The sequence below is a fragment of the Chelonoidis abingdonii genome, chromosome 4, assembly GCF_003597395.2.
Source record: "Chelonoidis abingdonii isolate Lonesome George chromosome 4, CheloAbing_2.0, whole genome shotgun sequence".
Taxonomy (NCBI): Eukaryota; Metazoa; Chordata; order Testudines; family Testudinidae; genus Chelonoidis; species Chelonoidis abingdonii.
In genome coordinates, this window is record NC_133772.1 from 55,783,677 (window position 1) to 55,800,433 (window position 16,757).

Below are 16,757 nucleotides of genomic sequence, written 5' to 3' on the forward strand. Positions count from 1 at the left end.
ATAATATTCCCATAATTGACAATGAATGGAACACTGCTAAAGAGGACATTGACACCTGTTGGATTTGGGGACTTAAGGATTGTTCTCAACTGCCTCAGTTCTGGATAGACAAGGTGGGCGAGGTAATATCTTTTATTGGACCAACTTTGTTGCTGAGAGAGACAAGCTTTCGAGTCTGGGAAAGGTACTCGGAGTCACAGCTAAATAGAAGGTTGAACAGCTACTCTCTAGTAATCACCACATGGAGTGAGCACCTCTATATACAGTCACCTATTTCTGAAATCATACTCAGTGCAGCAAAGGAAAATATAGCCCAGTAATTGCAGAAAGTATTTAAAAACCTTTAAAATGTCACCTCTATTAAATACAAAAACATGTGAGTGAGTTGCATCTCTGCTCTTTCATGATCTGTGACTAGACCTGCATCTCTCTCGTGATCTCTCATGTCTACCAATAGTACTATGGGAAATCATTTTGAAGGGAAAAAATTACAGCAGTCCTTCCACCAACACCATTTAACTTTCCTCATTCTGATAGTGAGGATTATCCCAGAGACCAGATTTTATCTATAAGTTGCAGTCTACTGTTATCTCATAGAAAATAGTTCTAATGGCTAAAGCAGAATAGTAACAATGGCTTTACTGGAACAAAGAATGAAAATGCAAACATAAACCTTCACTTTCACTCTCAACCCTATAGTAGTCAGGTGAAGCAATCCTACTTGTGCTCTTCAGAAAGAAAGCGCATTCAGAATTTAGGAGTAAGTTAGTCCAAATCAACAGTCCGCTTTGCCCCGTATTGCAACAGTTCCACTATTGCCTTAAAATGTTAACGCACAAACTTTAGTAGGACTGGATTCTATTACACTCCACAAACAGCAAGGTAGGGATGCTCATTTCTGAGCTTGCTTTTGGAATTGGAAAAATGCAGTTTACTTCAGAGCTAGAATCAAGTAAGATTTCATGTGTAAATTTGAGATCCTATAAAAATCCAGCTGTTTGACATTATGTTTCTATTACTGACATGACATGAGAGCTAATCATATCCAACAAGACATTCTGGCTATATTTCAGCAGCTGTGCCAGACTCAAAGAAATATTTAGCATTTTGTTCATCCCACTATGTCTGTTTCCATCTGGTACACCAGCTCCTTCTCCTATGTCACCTCCCAGAAGGCAGGAAGCCAGTCTTTGAAAGGTATGAAGAGGCTGAGTTTTTGTTTTTTAAAAAAAGCCAACTATATCACAGAGTCTCCAGAGTTTAATACTTTATACCTCAAAGAGTTCACCAATTTACAAAACAAGATGTTTTATTTTGATTTTTTAATGGAAGTATTTACCAGACACTCTTCCTGCTTTCAAATATTTAAGGTGCTACAGTAGGGGAAAATATATTTATTAACCAACTCCAGGCTTCAGCAGAGTTCTCTGGTTATGATGACTCCACAGAATAGTGCAGATTCTATGTATTAGGGTATCATATCAAAACAGGAACCACAGGCCGAACATGAATCAGCAATACAGTATGTCTAAGTGGAAAACATGAGTTTTGGACTAAAACTACTATTACTTTCTAGTCCATGAGAGGCATTTTCCTAGTCTGAGGAATTTGAGCACGTAAATATAATAATTCTGACATCGCCTGTAAGAAAAATTTTCCTTAGTCTGCTCTACAAAAAAAAGAAAAGAAAAAAGAGTAGATTAAAAGATTAAGTTTTTGAAACACAAATTAATCTCCAACATACCACCATGGTGTTGTCTTGTTGGTGAAGTTACATTCCTGATACATGGAGTGAGTTGAGACTCTGATCTTTCATGGGATGAGTCTCGTGATCTGTCACTTGACCTGCGTCTGTCTCGTGATCTCTCATGTCCACCACTAGCACCATGTAGGCTCATTCTGGTATTGTCTACTCCTTTAGCAATACGAGATGGTGTACTAAAAAAAAACAAAAAACAAAAACAATCTTAGAGCAACTTGTAAGACCGTTCAGATTTTGGAAAATAACCCAGTATGTTTCTATATAAAATTATTTTAAATATTTTTATACTCAAGATACACAAAACTAGATTAATTTTATTTACCTCCAGTTCATTGCTATATCATTCATATATTTCTGTATCTATGCAGTATCATTTAGAGAATCAAACAATTACTCTCATATAACTGCAAATCAACCTATAGAAAAATACTACTGATCACTTCCTGGTTTGTAAAACCTGACTTCACAGAATCCCTTGCAGATCTCTGATAAACCAACCATTACAAGTGAGGCACATTTTAAAGTGAAAACAAAATATATGAACAAGAAAAAAAAATAGCATAATGCACCTTCAAAAGAAAAAACATGAAATTAAAAAGGGTCAAGTTTAGCCCCAAAAAAGAGTTTTGTAAAAAAAAAAAAAAAGCTTTTATAAAATGTAAGACTAACAAACATTACCATACTATTTTAAAATTTAATTTTTCCTCTGAAGTAAACATTCCCCTGAAGTGTTCAGCCTCGTGCTAGCAACTGAAGAAAACCTGAAAATTATTTCAATTTTTGATATCCAAAACTGAGAGAAATAGAACCATGAAAACCCACAAATCACAGCAACCCAGCAAGCAAAGTAGTAAGCTACTTTCTTAAAGCTGAGTTTTTTTAAAAAATATTTTAAACTTGACAGTGTAAGATCAAAGATTTAATCAACATAAAAAGTCATATGTTACATTTCTTTGTTTAAACGAACAGAATGTGTTTTCTTAATACTGGCACATTTAGCATTTAAACAAAGTTTTATTTATACAAGTGAAAATATTTGTGTACTAAGAACTGGATTTCAAGCTCCATAATTCCAGAGGGTAGCTAAAATTACCTAATAATATTCTTAATCTTAAATTAATTTATGGCACTTTAAATGCATCAAAATTTTAGATTACTACTGTGACAGCTTGGCATGGAAGTGATTCCACAGTTTCTTTTTTGCACTCTTGACTTAGTTGAGAGTTCTAGGAAGACTATCAATATAGACATGATTGATGCATCCGACAAAGTGGGTATCCACTCACGAAAGCTCATGCTCCAATACGTCTGTTAGTCTATAAGGTGCCACAGGACTCTTTGCTGCCAATATAGAATGAAGATATGAACTGATCCTTTTATAGGATTTCATATTCGATAATAGAATGCAAGCAACTTTCTAAAAATTAAGTACTGAATTACTGAGGCATAAAGAATCAGCCTAGGAGGCCTACATCAGATAAAGAAAAATCACTCTTTCCTACTTGTTTGTGTCCAAGAGATGGAGCTTGAATTATCCACTTACTTGCCAGCTTGCCACAAACAATAGTGCTCTCAACCAAGAGAGCTTAAAGAAAGGACTGCTTGAGAAAAGCGAAGAGATTCAAGAACAATCCTCACCAGAAAAGGTGGTAGGAATTATGATCCAATTAAGAACTACCAAACCAGACAGTGCACTCCACTATAATTAGAGGCACAAACTTGACAAGCGAGTTTCTGAAATATTTTTAAAAGGTTGATTAGAAGTTATCCCAAGTGGAGATGAGACTCAAAGACTACTCAAAAGGTAAGTAGCCAGCAGATAACAGATGTTTTCCCTTCTGTGATGGGTATAGCATAAGAGCCGAAACAAAACAGAATGATAAACCTCATGCTATCACTGCTTAATCTTGACGCTAGACCCTCCACCGAATTCAAAAAAGGACAGTGACTCTCCAAGAGGAGTTGGTCAATGCTATTTAAGAGACATCCAAGAAAATCCTAAAAATCTACATCTTAAAAAGAATTTAAGGGGTCTAGAGTTTCTTCACATCCTACTTAGATGCACACCATGAGGAAAAAGTTTCTACCAATGAGGCAAAAAATTGGTGCAGAGAAACTACTGCAATACCATTTTTCTGCTAAGCTTAAAATATGCTGCAATAAGACGACACATTTTCTGGATGTAAAGTTGACTAAAAGGTTACTGAATAAGGTAACAAACTGCAAGTCTTGATTTTTAGAGGGTAGCAAGGATTAGATGCACATTTCAGAATGAACAAGCTCTAAATGGATTCATTAACAAATGATGCTTTCAGAAGACACTTAGTGCCTACTTTAAAAATAAGTAATAAAATAAATTTGTATTCTAGAATGTCAAAATTTCAGGACTTTAAACATACCTTCTGGTATTTGCCTCCCCCATTATGGAAGTAAAATAAGACTGGCCCTTCAAGAAAATGAGACTTGCAGCAGAAGTTGCAAACAAGAATCTGTAATCCCACCCTTTAGATTCCATGAAGATTTTGGGAGGGAACATGTGCAAATGCCTTATTTTTCTTCTAAGTATTTGCATTTATAAACTCAACTACTTTCACTTGAAGACTATGAAATATTTTCAAAAATTAAAAGTGACAGGCTACAACCTATGGTTAAAAACATGCTAACAACAAAAGTCTGTCCTGTCTACATTAGACTTCACAATCATGTTAATAAACATATGCTAACATTCAAAAAATCAAGTTTAAACAAACCCACTGATAAAGAGTCATTCTAACACAATACAAATAACAGTTTAGTTAGTGTCCCTACAGCCACTTCTCTGCCATCTCATTGTGCATTCAACTACTCCACTGCTTAATTGGGTTTATATATCAGTGCATTATGGGAAAGTATGAGCAGCTGTCCCATAGTGCCTCAGCAGGGGAAAGAGTGCCCAAAGGGCATGTAAACATTCTGGAAGTCCTAATTTAAAAAAGCTGGAAGGCAGGAAAGACACAAAGATGGCTGGGAGAAGCGGGGGGGGGGGCGCGCCGGGGGCGTGCCTATCCTGGAAACAGTTCCCCAAAATCTGTGCTAAACTGATTACAGGAATACAACCATGCACATGACCAGGCAGGTGTCAGGAGTAAAACACTTAGCCATCTAAGTTACTAAGGGCTAGTCTACACTGGAAGCGCTGCACCAGTGCAGCTGCACCACTATAGGGCGTCTGGTGAAGACGCTCTACATCAACAGGAGAGAGCTATTTCATTAGATTTTTTTTTTATGCCATCTCCATGAGAGACAGTAGTAGCTATGTCGGCAAGAGAGCTTCTACCGCCAACATAGCTCTGTCCACACTGGCGCTTAGGTTGATGTAACTTATGTCCCCGAGGGGGGTAGATTATTCACCCCCTGATTGATGTAAGTTATACTGAAGTGAGTGGTAATGTAGACCTGACTTAATAGTTTTAAACATGTGGTGAAAGGTGCCTCATTTCATAGCAACAGTATTCATCATGACATGTTTCTTTTTGGATAATGGTCTCCAAATACATTTCTTTAGACAAAGAAAATGCACTACTGAGACATGAGATAATACATATAAGACTATAACAGGGTACCTGCAGATTACATGCTTTGGCACTCTAGAGACATGAGCCAATTCCGTTCGTCAAGGAAGGACATTTATAGATTTTAGTATATTCTCTGGAATTAAAATTCCTTTGTACACGAAGGCCGAATCTTTCAAGTTGAAGCAAAGTCCTTCAAAAAACAAATCAAGATATCTACAGCCACCACCACCTCCCAGGCAACGTTCTCAGAGCTCACAGCAAAGCAAGATTGACCCTGGTTAATCCTTCAATGGGAAATCTCTAAGGAAAATCAGTGCTACAGGAAGTAGTGTTGGTGACTCAATAGGCCATATATTTTCCTCTTTGTCAGTCCTGAATAAACACCTAACGAAAGAGACAGCACTCATTATGTTACTGGAAATGCCCTCTTCTACACAAGTGGTAAAAACCAAGACCTTCAGTACTCTGATCTTTTAAAAGGTACCAAGACACTTTATGCCAGAAGTAGGGAGTCACAAAGCATAAGATTCCAGGCCCAACGTTCGCATTCCACCTACATTCTCCACGTAGTTTCAACTGGAATTGCTGTTCCTTCACTCCTCCTTTATAATAGGTTGCTGAAGGTTTCTTGTTTCCATTTTTAAGCACATACAGATTAGACTCTCACAGGTAGAATCCTGTTCTTTTGGCTGCTAGGTACTCTATAAATGTAAGACTTAAGTACACAAACCAGACTGATTGAAACAGCACCACCTGAAACATGAACACTTATCTTAATTACATCCACTTAAATGTCAATGTTACTGTTGAATCATATCCGGACAAATTCAGAAAATGCATTTACTTGAGCAGTTAATATACCTGCCAACATTTAAAGTTCTATTCATCTGAACACATACACTACAAAATAGAATACTGTTACTAAAACACAGGAATATTCAGCAGTAAGCAAGACAGTTAAAAGAGACAAGAAGCTAACCCCCAAATTATGGGCTATATAAATGAAAATGGTGGTAAAAACCCGAACATGTTAGAATTAGGAGAAAAAAAATGTCAATTAAGAGAGTTTACTGGACTTTGCCCTGCAACATTGTGAGCCAGAACACTGCGGCATGAGGCTAGTCTGAGAGCCTATGGAAAGTGAAGCTGAGTGAAACAGGAAAAACAAACCAGATGACTTGTGATTCAGTGATCGTTTTGATTTGTAAAATTGTTTTAGCAGTAAAAGGTGTTAAATAGGAACACAAATAATTTAAAATACCAGAACCATCAGAAACAGATTTCAAAAAAAAGATCTGGTTAAGCAAAAATCTTAACATACAGAAAGTGATCGTCATCTCAAACTAAAACAACAAAAAAAACACGCCAGTTTTAAACAATCGCTACTTGCATCCTTAGTGAACATATGTAGTAGAATCTCTCTGTTTCACACCAAACACTGGGAGACTGGTTTAGTTAATGAATTACACTCGTTAGTAAGCGCACAAAAACAACAACAAAAATAATGCATCACAAAATGCACTGTATTAATTTTACCACCGTGGTATAGTTTAAATGAGAACACTACCAAGTGTATTAGCAAATGCACTGTAGTATATTTTGTTAAATGAAACCTTAGGCTTTGTCCACATAGAGCAGGGGTCCCCAATGTGGTGCTCGCGGTTGCCATGGCGCCCGCGGGGGCATCTAAATGCACCCGCCTCCTGGCCTGCGGTCGAGCATCCGTCGAAATGCCGCCAAAATTCAATGGCATTTTGGCAGATGCTTGACTACCGCCACGGTGCCAGACAAAAAGGTTGGGGACCACTGACATAGAGAGGCTAATCACCAGCATAACTGCACTGCTGCAGACAAGCCCTAGAGGTCTGCACTGGGGATTTTTACAGCAGTAGAGTAACACTGATACATCTCTGTCACAGCAAACTCCTAGTGTAAGTGAGCTTTACTGGTGAAAAACTGACTTGCACCAGTAGGGCCCATCTCACTTTCAAGCAAGGATAAGCCATGCCAACATAAATTAAATTTATAGCCACGTGGCATGTCTACACTAAGGAGTTGCACAAGTGCAGCTACACCAGTGACCCGTCACTAACAGCCAATACCCCCAGAATAATTATTACTCTACAGTACCAAGCTGTCACACTGCATTAATCTGTAATTTCAGTCTTCAAGAAACCTATGGTGTTTTGCTGATCACACTGTAGCATGTGTCCAGATGACCCGCTTTAACTGCACATCTCTCTTTCATTCTAAACTCTTGGAGAGTTTGCAACTGGGAACTTTCAGTTAACAGGGACCTGAAGGTGCTTTTTTTATTCAACAATCACCTGTGATCTTCTCTCTTTCAAAAAAAAACAAAACAAAAAAAAAAAACCAACCACCCCACCTTTGAATATAACCAATATATGATTTTAAAAAATTACTAGATTCGGTAGTTTTGCATGTTTGGGTCACTGTAGAGGAACACAGCAAATTTTAAGATCATAATTTGAAATATAGAGTCTCCTTATTTTGATTTTTAAATAAAGTTAACATTTTGAAATCAACTGTTGCATAGTCGGTTTTGATCCAAATCAAAATTATATTGCCCCAATACTGAAAATGAGGTGTACAACAACATTATAGAAGGCAATAAAACCAATTTGCTTTTTAAAGTTGCCAACATAAAACAGCAGCATAGTCTATTATACTATTTTCAGAACTAGTGAAGTTAATATATATATGAATGTTGGGACAATACTGGTGCACTCATCCAAAATTTTTGGGCCAGCCTACCTGGAGTATTTATTTTTCCTTCAATCACTGGATTACAATGTTTTGCCCCATAGTGTAGTGGTAAAAAAAGAAGTGGGTAAACTAACCTAAACAATATATTCCCCAAATGAGAAGTGGGTAAACTCAGTTTACCAGTGCCTACTCTCTACTACACTACTGAATGTGCCTCTAGAAAATATTAAAATATATAAAATATTTTAAAGTGTTTTAAAAGCAATTGCATTACAAACAAAACTTAACATGCTCAAAGCTTTACTTAAACACAGAAAACTAGATAATGGAATCGGGTGGAAGAAAAGCGTCAAATTTGTCAAAATGACAGGTTTGTCAAAGTGTCATGATGTGTATGTTTTGTATTTCTGCAGTCAGGCAAGCACTGATTATTTTTTATAAATGCCAAAAGTACTATTCCAATTTAAAACCTGGATGCAATTGTGAAAGAAAAATGCTATCCTTTCAGAACAAAATTTTATTCATTTGATAGATACCAAACAATTAAAGAAGAAGGATTAATTTTATCATCAAAGCAACTGCCATAGATTTCAAATTGCCAAGCTAATCCACACTCTAATAGACATCATATAAAATATAATGGTTTACAAAGAATTTATTGCATCACTTAAATAGAATCATAGTATACTGATGTCTATGATCAGCAAAAATTTACTGTCAGTTCAATGACAGTGAGCCAATAACAAAACCAACTTTCATACAATTTATCTTCTTGCTATAGTCTCTAAGGCTTTTATTTAAATTTTTTTCCTAACGTATTAATGTATAGCTAACCTCTTGCATGTAATTGTGACTGTATTCATGTAATCAACACTTTCAGAAAAGGGAGGCCAATCTTTAAACACAAAGTTACCACCGCATTTTTGAAAGACTTTTTTGAAAAGAGAAAACCCTCTCTGCTTTTATTATAGTGACTTATCTTAGAAATAACAAAATAGTCTCTCACACACTTGGAAGTCTGCTCATTTAAATTGACCAGGATACACAAAGGACAATGCATCTCCATCTCTGTACTGTCCGTCCTGTTATGTATTGCTTACAGATTATCCCATTATCAATGGTTACGCACCTTCCTCTTGTTATCACCAGGGAAGAAATACAAAAACATTGAAATAATTTTGAAATCAGAGTACAAAAGAAATCTGCTCCTTCCAAGAAAGCAGCTCTGGAAGCCAGCTCAGCATCCTTTGGCATTACTTGCTAAGTTCAGCATATTTGATATTTCCATCATCTCCTCAGTAGCCACTGCACCATTAGCCAGTCTTACTTTTTTCTTCTATTTTCCTCTCTCCCTCAAGACTGACGATCCTTTTGCAGCTATTCAGTCCATTAAGTGTTCAGAGACGCAAGCCCCCCTAGATATTAATTCAATTCATTTTCTCACAGTCACTGACTCAGCCGTGCGTAGTGCAGTACTGACGTCTGACCTCACAGCCTCCTGTGAGCTGAATTCATGCTTGCCATTTCGCCATCTCTAAGCAGCCATTGGATAATGAAATTGACAGACAGGGTAAAGAGCACGCGAGAGGAGAGCTGCTTGATATATTGCCAAGTACCATCTGTGAAGCTATTTCTAGTCCTGCCAGTTTGTCAGGTTTCAGTACACAAACAAAACACTGAAAAGGTTGTTGCTAACTTTCTCTTATACATACATACATTTTTCATGTTTGGTTTTATGGCTATTCAAGGCACTAGTTTAAAGCTTTCATTTGGTATTTTACAATCTGACTAAATTAGCATTTACAACTAAAACAGTCTTTTGCTGAGACCACAAACGTGTTTCAATCGACTTTTGAGGGAGAGGGACAATAGGCTCCCACCTTTGGACCCAGAAATCTTTCTTCTGGCAAATCCAGATTAGGAAAGTGCATGTGAGAATGAGGAGATAATATAGCAAAGTATGATACTTTTCCCTGTCACTAACCATATTAGTATGTAATTGATACAAAACAAATTCATTGTCTCCTGACCAGTGCATTCTTACAAAATAGATTATTGAGTTTTTGGTTGCAAGTCCAATTTCTCATATACAAAAACGGGACTGGGTAAAAGCATACCAAGCCTATATTTAACAGTTTCAGGGCCATATTTCCGAAAGTTTTTTGGTGATCTGAATGCTACACACTATTTTTTAAATTGATTCATATCATATCAGATTACTACTTTACAGTCACATTACATTTAAAGAGGGAGGTAAATCCCAGGAAACAGACAACCATAATATGGAAAGTAAAGAAGGTTAAAGAGCAGATGATGGAAGTTAGGTAAGAGATATAGTTAAGAGTTCATCAAGAATTTGCAGCCAGGAAAGCAAATTTGAATTTCTAAAACAAAAAGAAAACCAGTAAAGGAAACAAGACAATACGGTTTTACTACCAGGGGCAAGAGAATAGCTTGAAGCATTCCAGACCTCTTGAAGGATTTCAAGAATATGGATTTAGAACAATAAAAAAGGGACTTAAAACAGTCAAGGTGGAAAGCTACAAAGGGTTGAAGACAGATTTCTGCTCATACAGGTTCAAAAATCTAGATCAATGGGGTTCCCCTTTGCTGTTCTAATTTGTCAGGTACAGTAACCATCACTGGCTTCCAATACTTTTTCTCCCTCTCAGACCTATGCCCTCTACAGACTGGCTTCCATACCTTGTTCAGGTAGTCTTCTGCCATATTTTAAGATGTAATCGGTCTCATTATGAAGCTGTCAACTGATAGGAAACACAGGTGCAACTGTACTCAAATTCCTTCAGCCACAGGCTCACGATGCTGTAATTGCAGGACCCTTGTTTCACCCTCCTGCAGCGGCGTAAGTCCAAGTTCGGAGTCTCGTCCCCCTTCCCGGGCAAACAAAAGGGCCTCTTACAGCAACACCCATGCAAGGGGCAGTAGGCTACAACTCCTTTTTGCTTGGTTTCAGGTGAATACATGCCCTCTCCTAGCACCTCAAAGAGTAGTCAACATTAAGAGGTCAGGCTCCAGATCCCTCTCGCTTCTCAGGCCAGGTAGTGTATTCCACAAGATGTCCCAAAGGTATGATTCAGAAGTCCATCTATCCTTAGGGCTCCCACAAATAGCTCTTCCAAAGCACCTACTACACTTCTTCTTGATGGTGCCACAAGTTTTTCCCTCACCAAGAGAGAACAGTACTCTAAAGGGCCTTCTGACCTGGGACCCTGGAGCAACCACAGAACCTGTAGTGGTTCCCCACCCCTAGTTCAGGGCAGTATCCCACACCAAGGATGGAGTACCACCATATTACTCAGAGCTTCAGATCTACTTCACTTCAAAATACTGTCAACGGAGGTCCCTACGAAGGAGATTTTTCAAGTAGTGAGGAATATTTTCTGGAGGTGGATTTACACAGAAACCCTATCTTCAGTGAGTCAGGTTATCCAGCATTCTGCATCATCCTATATGAAAGTCTGCTTGTTGTCTTTCTTTGTACTTTGGCTCCTCCTCTGTTTCCCAATCCAATCACTAAGTAAATGCCCAAAAAAGGAAGAACTCAAGATGTAGGGACTTCCAACCAGAGGAAAAGGAAGTCTCTTAGGGCAGGACTATGCTACAGATTTAGTTCAGTATAACTACATCACTCAGGGATATGAATAATCTACATCCCTGAGCAACATACAGACCTAGGTGCCAGTGCAGACAACACAATGTTGGCGAGACAGCTTCTCCCACCAACATGGATTACCATCTGTCGCAGAGGTACATTAACTATGCCAAAGGGAGAGCTCTCTCTCGTAAGCATAGAGTCTTCATTAAAGTGCTAGTGGTGCAGCTGTGCTGATGCAGTGTTTTAAGTGTAGACATGCCCTTACTTCCCAGAAGGACCAGAACTCGGACATTTCAGTTCTGACAACCCAGGTTCAAGCAAAGGCCCAAACCTTAATAAGCCCATTACTAACACTCCAACAACTGATAGGAACTGCCAGAACAAAGATTCATAGAAGGGCAGGAAAGACTACTTTCTTAACAAGACTTAAAGGATTAACTCTCCCCCCGCCCCATGAACTCCAAGATAGAGACATGGAAGCATCTAGATCCTTATTTTTCCATCTCTCCTACTTATGACAAGCTCTACAACATCCTCTCAGATACAACAGAACAGCGGCAGACCTCCAACAAAGATTGATCCAGTGGTTGGTCAATCTGAGAAATGTTCTCCTCTTTTCCAGTAAGAGACCAGAGTTTGCCTCTCAAAACCTGAGACCAGAGAACTGGACTCTACCTTAAGAAAACAGCATGAATTGTCACTTACGTTTTCATATGCACATCAATGCCTTCTCCTTATGTGTCTCCTCTGAAAGCAAAATTGATTCAGTATCTCTTCAGAAACCTGAAAATTCAATCCTGACTGCCTGGAAAGTTTTTAAAAACAGCACCTCACATTTGCCTTACAATGCTGCAAGGAACTCAGTTTAAGATCCTGAATCTGGTAGTGGTATGCATCATGAGGGCCAGCCACTTCCAGCAGAGATCATGAACAACTGATTCAACATCCATTTTGTGGCCCTTTTCTTTGAAGGGATACCCTGGGACAGAACAAGACAGACATGGTTGATCCTAATATGTTTCTTTCTTCAGATAAGCCAAAAAAACAGGGACCTCCTTGGCTAAATCTTCTAGGAACTGACTTTCCTGGATTTTATCCAGGCTCCAGGTTTCCAGATATCTCATGGCCAACTTCCAAACGAATATATCTGTCACACATCGGCTAACTGATCAGCCTGTGCTGCACCAAGTACTGCTTCTGAGCCTGTATCCCAGGGGTAGGCAACCTATGGCACATGTGCCAAAGGCGGCATGCAAGCTGATTTTCAGTGGCACTCACACTGCTGGAGTCCTGCCAACCGGTCTGGGGAGCTCTGCATTTTAATTTAATTTTAAATGAAGCTTCTTAAATATTTTTAAAATCTTGTTTACTTTATATACAACAGTTATATATACACAATAGTTGTATATTATAGACATAGAAAGAGACCTTCTAAAAACATTAAAATGTATTACTGGCACATGAAACCTTAAATTAGAGTGAATAAATGAAAATTCGGCACATCACTTCTGAAAGGTTGCCGACCCCTGCTGTATCCTATCTATAACAAACAAATGGCTACATTAAATTTCAATATATTTTTAATACTTTTCAGTGGGTCCTCTCTTCCATTTCTCTCCAAAACCTAGTGCCATCCTCTTACTCATCTTCCAAAAGATGCAGAAACCTCATGCTCGTCAGTGTCTATCCTATCTACAGTCAGCAGAAGATCAGTGCCAAATTATCTAGTCACAGATCTTAAGGGACTGAGTCACTTTACCCATGACAAAAAATATGAAGTATAATCCCCCCGATCCAGGGTAGTTTGGGCATATTTCAACAGTCTACATATTAGAAGATGCTCACCTTCATATATATATTCTAGAATACACTCAGAGGTCTTTGTTTTGCCCATGGGAAGGGTCATTTCCAGTACTCCTCCCTCTCATTTTGGTCTCGTCTCAGCACAATGAATATTGAAAGACTTTAGTTGTTGTGACAGCAGTCCATAGGGAAAATACCATTCAGTCAACCCCTTCTTTGGAAGTATGGCTGGTGAAGGAGTTAGTGTCCACCACTAAAGATGTAGTGTTCCCTAGTGGTTCAGTGACTCTTCAGTCTGGGATTTGTGATAGACATGGATAAGAGCTCTCTGCACATCCATTCCTCCCAGCATTATGACCAGATCTACAGTAGATGCACTTTGCTGGTATACGTATGCTAGACTGGCAATGCACATTTAGTGTGTATGCAGTTTATACCAGTAAAACTTAATTTTGCTGGCATAGTTCCAGACTCCCTCCCCTAGTGCAACATGCAAAAGTGAAGTTTTGCCAGTCTGAACCGTGTCCACTATAGGCAGGAGTGGCGCGAGGGTTTTTGGCGCCCTAGCCACAGGGTCGGCTAGCCGGTCCTGCGGCTCCGGTGGACCTCCTGCAGGCATTCCTGCAGACAGTCCGCTGGTTCCACGGCTCCGGTGGACCTGCCGTAGGCGTGCCTGTGGATCCGCCACCGGAGCCGCGGGACCAGCGGACCGTCCACAGGCACGCCTGCGGGAGGTCCACCAGAGCAGTCTGCCGCCCTCCCAAATCCTGGCGACGGTCGCCTAAATGGAAGTGCCAGCCCTGACTATAGGGGCTTTTGCTGGCACAATCATGTCCATCAAAAAATCAGCCCTCATTACACCCATGACACAGCTTTTGCTGGCAAAAGTTTGTAGGACAGACTAGCCTCTCCCTCATCTGATAGCCAATTTCAAGACAGTAAAGGGGAAGGTTCATTCACATCAAGAATGCCTACAGTAGTTTACAAGACCACCACCCTTCAGAGCCTCTCATCCAACAGTACTGGACATTCTCTGCTTTGAGACCGCTGTAGACATACTAACTGGTTCAGTACTGAGAGACTTCATTTCAGAACACTTCTTCACTCATTCATCTTTAGAGACCGCAACAGTTCCATCTGCCATCACATCATGTCAGGGAATTGTTAGCCTGCTTGATTCCTCACAGCACAATTTCTATTGATGTTATCCACTATGGGTTCGTCATGGAGTCCAGTCTAAATGCTTTGGATGCAATCTGAACAACCTCTCAGCCCAAGATTTATGAGCTAGACAAGTTTAAAAGTGGCACAGACTGGATCTGCAAATTATTTACTATGTTCTGTTTGTAAGTCAACAGCACTTCCTAAGTCATACATCTGGTAGAGACACTCAATATCTAGGTCAACCGACTCAGAACTGATTCACTTAGCAAATGTGATCCGGCCCAATCAGTATTTTTAAGAATCTATAGCCACTGACGGATTCCAAAATTAGACCTGTTTGCTGCTTAAACAATACACCTGGGGGAATTCTGCTCACTTTTTAAAATTCTGCATATTTTACTCATGAAAATAATACAATACAATCAAGCCAGTTTCAATTACTTTGGTAATTTGTTTAAAAATACCTGTCAGTAAGTATGTCTGTAACAATACAGACCAAAAAAAACCCACATTTCCTGAATCCTTTTTGGACAAATAGATTCCTTACTAGGCAAATTAATACAGAACTTTGAGTAATAATTAATTTAAACTACAATACAGAAATGTATTTCCTGCACCCTTCAAAAGCAGTGCAAAGACTTGGGGAGAGTCAGGAGTAACAGAGGAGCTGAGGGAGAGGCAAGTAATTGCTGGGAAAGAGCCTGAGTGTTAACTTGGAGAGTTGTTGGGTTGTGGGTGGGAGAGCTATTGAACAGGGTGTGTTTGTTTGTTTTTGCAAACGGGGGGGGGGGGGGGGTCTGTGGGGAGAGGAGATTGTTAGGAAGCCTTCCCCATGCAGACCCTGGCTGACCCCTAGCCTCTCTCAATCAGGCACATCTGCCCCAACCCCATGTGTCCCTGTACTCCCCTCTGTTCTCATGTGTCCCTGCACCCCACTCAGCCACCCCTCCTCCCCCATCCTCACGCCTCTGCACCCCTTCCCCCCCCATCCCTATGTGTCCCTGCACTCTCACTCAGCCAGCCCCTTCCCCTCATGTATCCCTGCACTCATCTACCCCATCTGGCCCTATGCCCCCCCTCAGCAACCCTTCCCCATGGGGGCCTGCACCCCTTCTCCGCCAATTCCCATCTGTCCCTGCACACCCATTGAGCTCCATCCCAGAATGTCCCCTCAACTAGCCCTTCTGAACTCTAGTCTGTAACTCCCCAGCAGCTCCATGTGCCCCACACTGTCTGTCCCTCCATACCCTGTGCCTCCTGACTTGGCCCCACAGACAGGGCACTGTGAGAAATGCAGCCTCTTCTCTTCCCTATCTGCTGCTGGGGCTGCTCCCACCTAGGAGCTGCTGCTCTCTGTTCTGGGGCCACTGTGGCACCTGGTGGGCAAAAGGTATAACTCTAGCACTTCTCAGCAGAATGCATTTTCTGCTGAGAAAAAGAATTCTGTGCAGCACATTAATTCTGCTTGTGTGCAGTGGTGTAGAATTCCCCCAGAAGTAAAACAAGCCAGAGCTCTACAACAGAGTAAAGAAGGCAGCAACTCATCCTGTAGATGCCTTGTCCATAGGATGGGCAAGAGTCTGAATATCTATTTCCCCTTTTCCATATATACCAAGTATTATGTTACAAGAGAGAGAGAGGGCACTCAATATCCCTCATGCCTTCTCTGAGGTCTCCGTATCCCAACTTCCTGCTCCTAACCAAACAGCCTCAATTTGTCCTTCCAAATGCTTCTTCTTTCCATGTCCGGACTCAGTACTGCAGCCCAGAACACAACAACTTTCTGTGGCATCCTTGATTAGCAAACTCCAGTGAATACAGAGTTGTCAGATTCATCCACTCCACTATCCAGTAGGCACCCAATAACTTTCAAAGCCTATCTTGGTGTGACATACTGTACCCCAAAGTAGCATCTTACAACCCCCATAGTCATCATTCATATATGGTTGTGATATTTCATAAAAAGCATGCCATGCAAGATGTCACATGAAAAGTCATGTTCTGCTGAAACCCATTGTTCTGTCAAAATATGTATATCATTAGCATGTATGAAGTTATGAGACTTTGCTGTACAGTTGTCATTTAAACATGTTGTAAGTTTGGGAGTCATCCATCACTAGTTCTCCAGTGA

At 39.9% G+C, this 16,757-nt stretch overlaps 1 protein-coding gene across 6 annotated transcripts in view; it reads right to left on the reverse strand.

Moving 5' to 3' along the window:
• The window catches only part of BTBD10 (BTB domain containing 10), a 48,722-nt gene that overhangs the window by 14,001 nt on the left and 17,964 nt on the right, over nucleotides 1-16,757 (reverse strand). For 4 of the 6 annotated variants that reach the window (XM_032791819.2, XM_075065186.1, XM_032791822.2 and 1 more), the window contains exon 2: nucleotides 1,745-1,938. In XM_032791819.2, coding sequence (XP_032647710.1) covers nucleotides 1,745-1,898 — 154 coding nt within the window. In that variant the 5' untranslated portion in view covers nucleotides 1,899-1,938. Of the gene's footprint in view, nucleotides 1-1,744; nucleotides 1,939-9,172; nucleotides 9,336-9,370; nucleotides 9,434-16,757 lie in introns of those variants that run through there. The other 2 variants (XM_032791821.2, XM_032791816.2) reach the window with 2 other exon arrangements.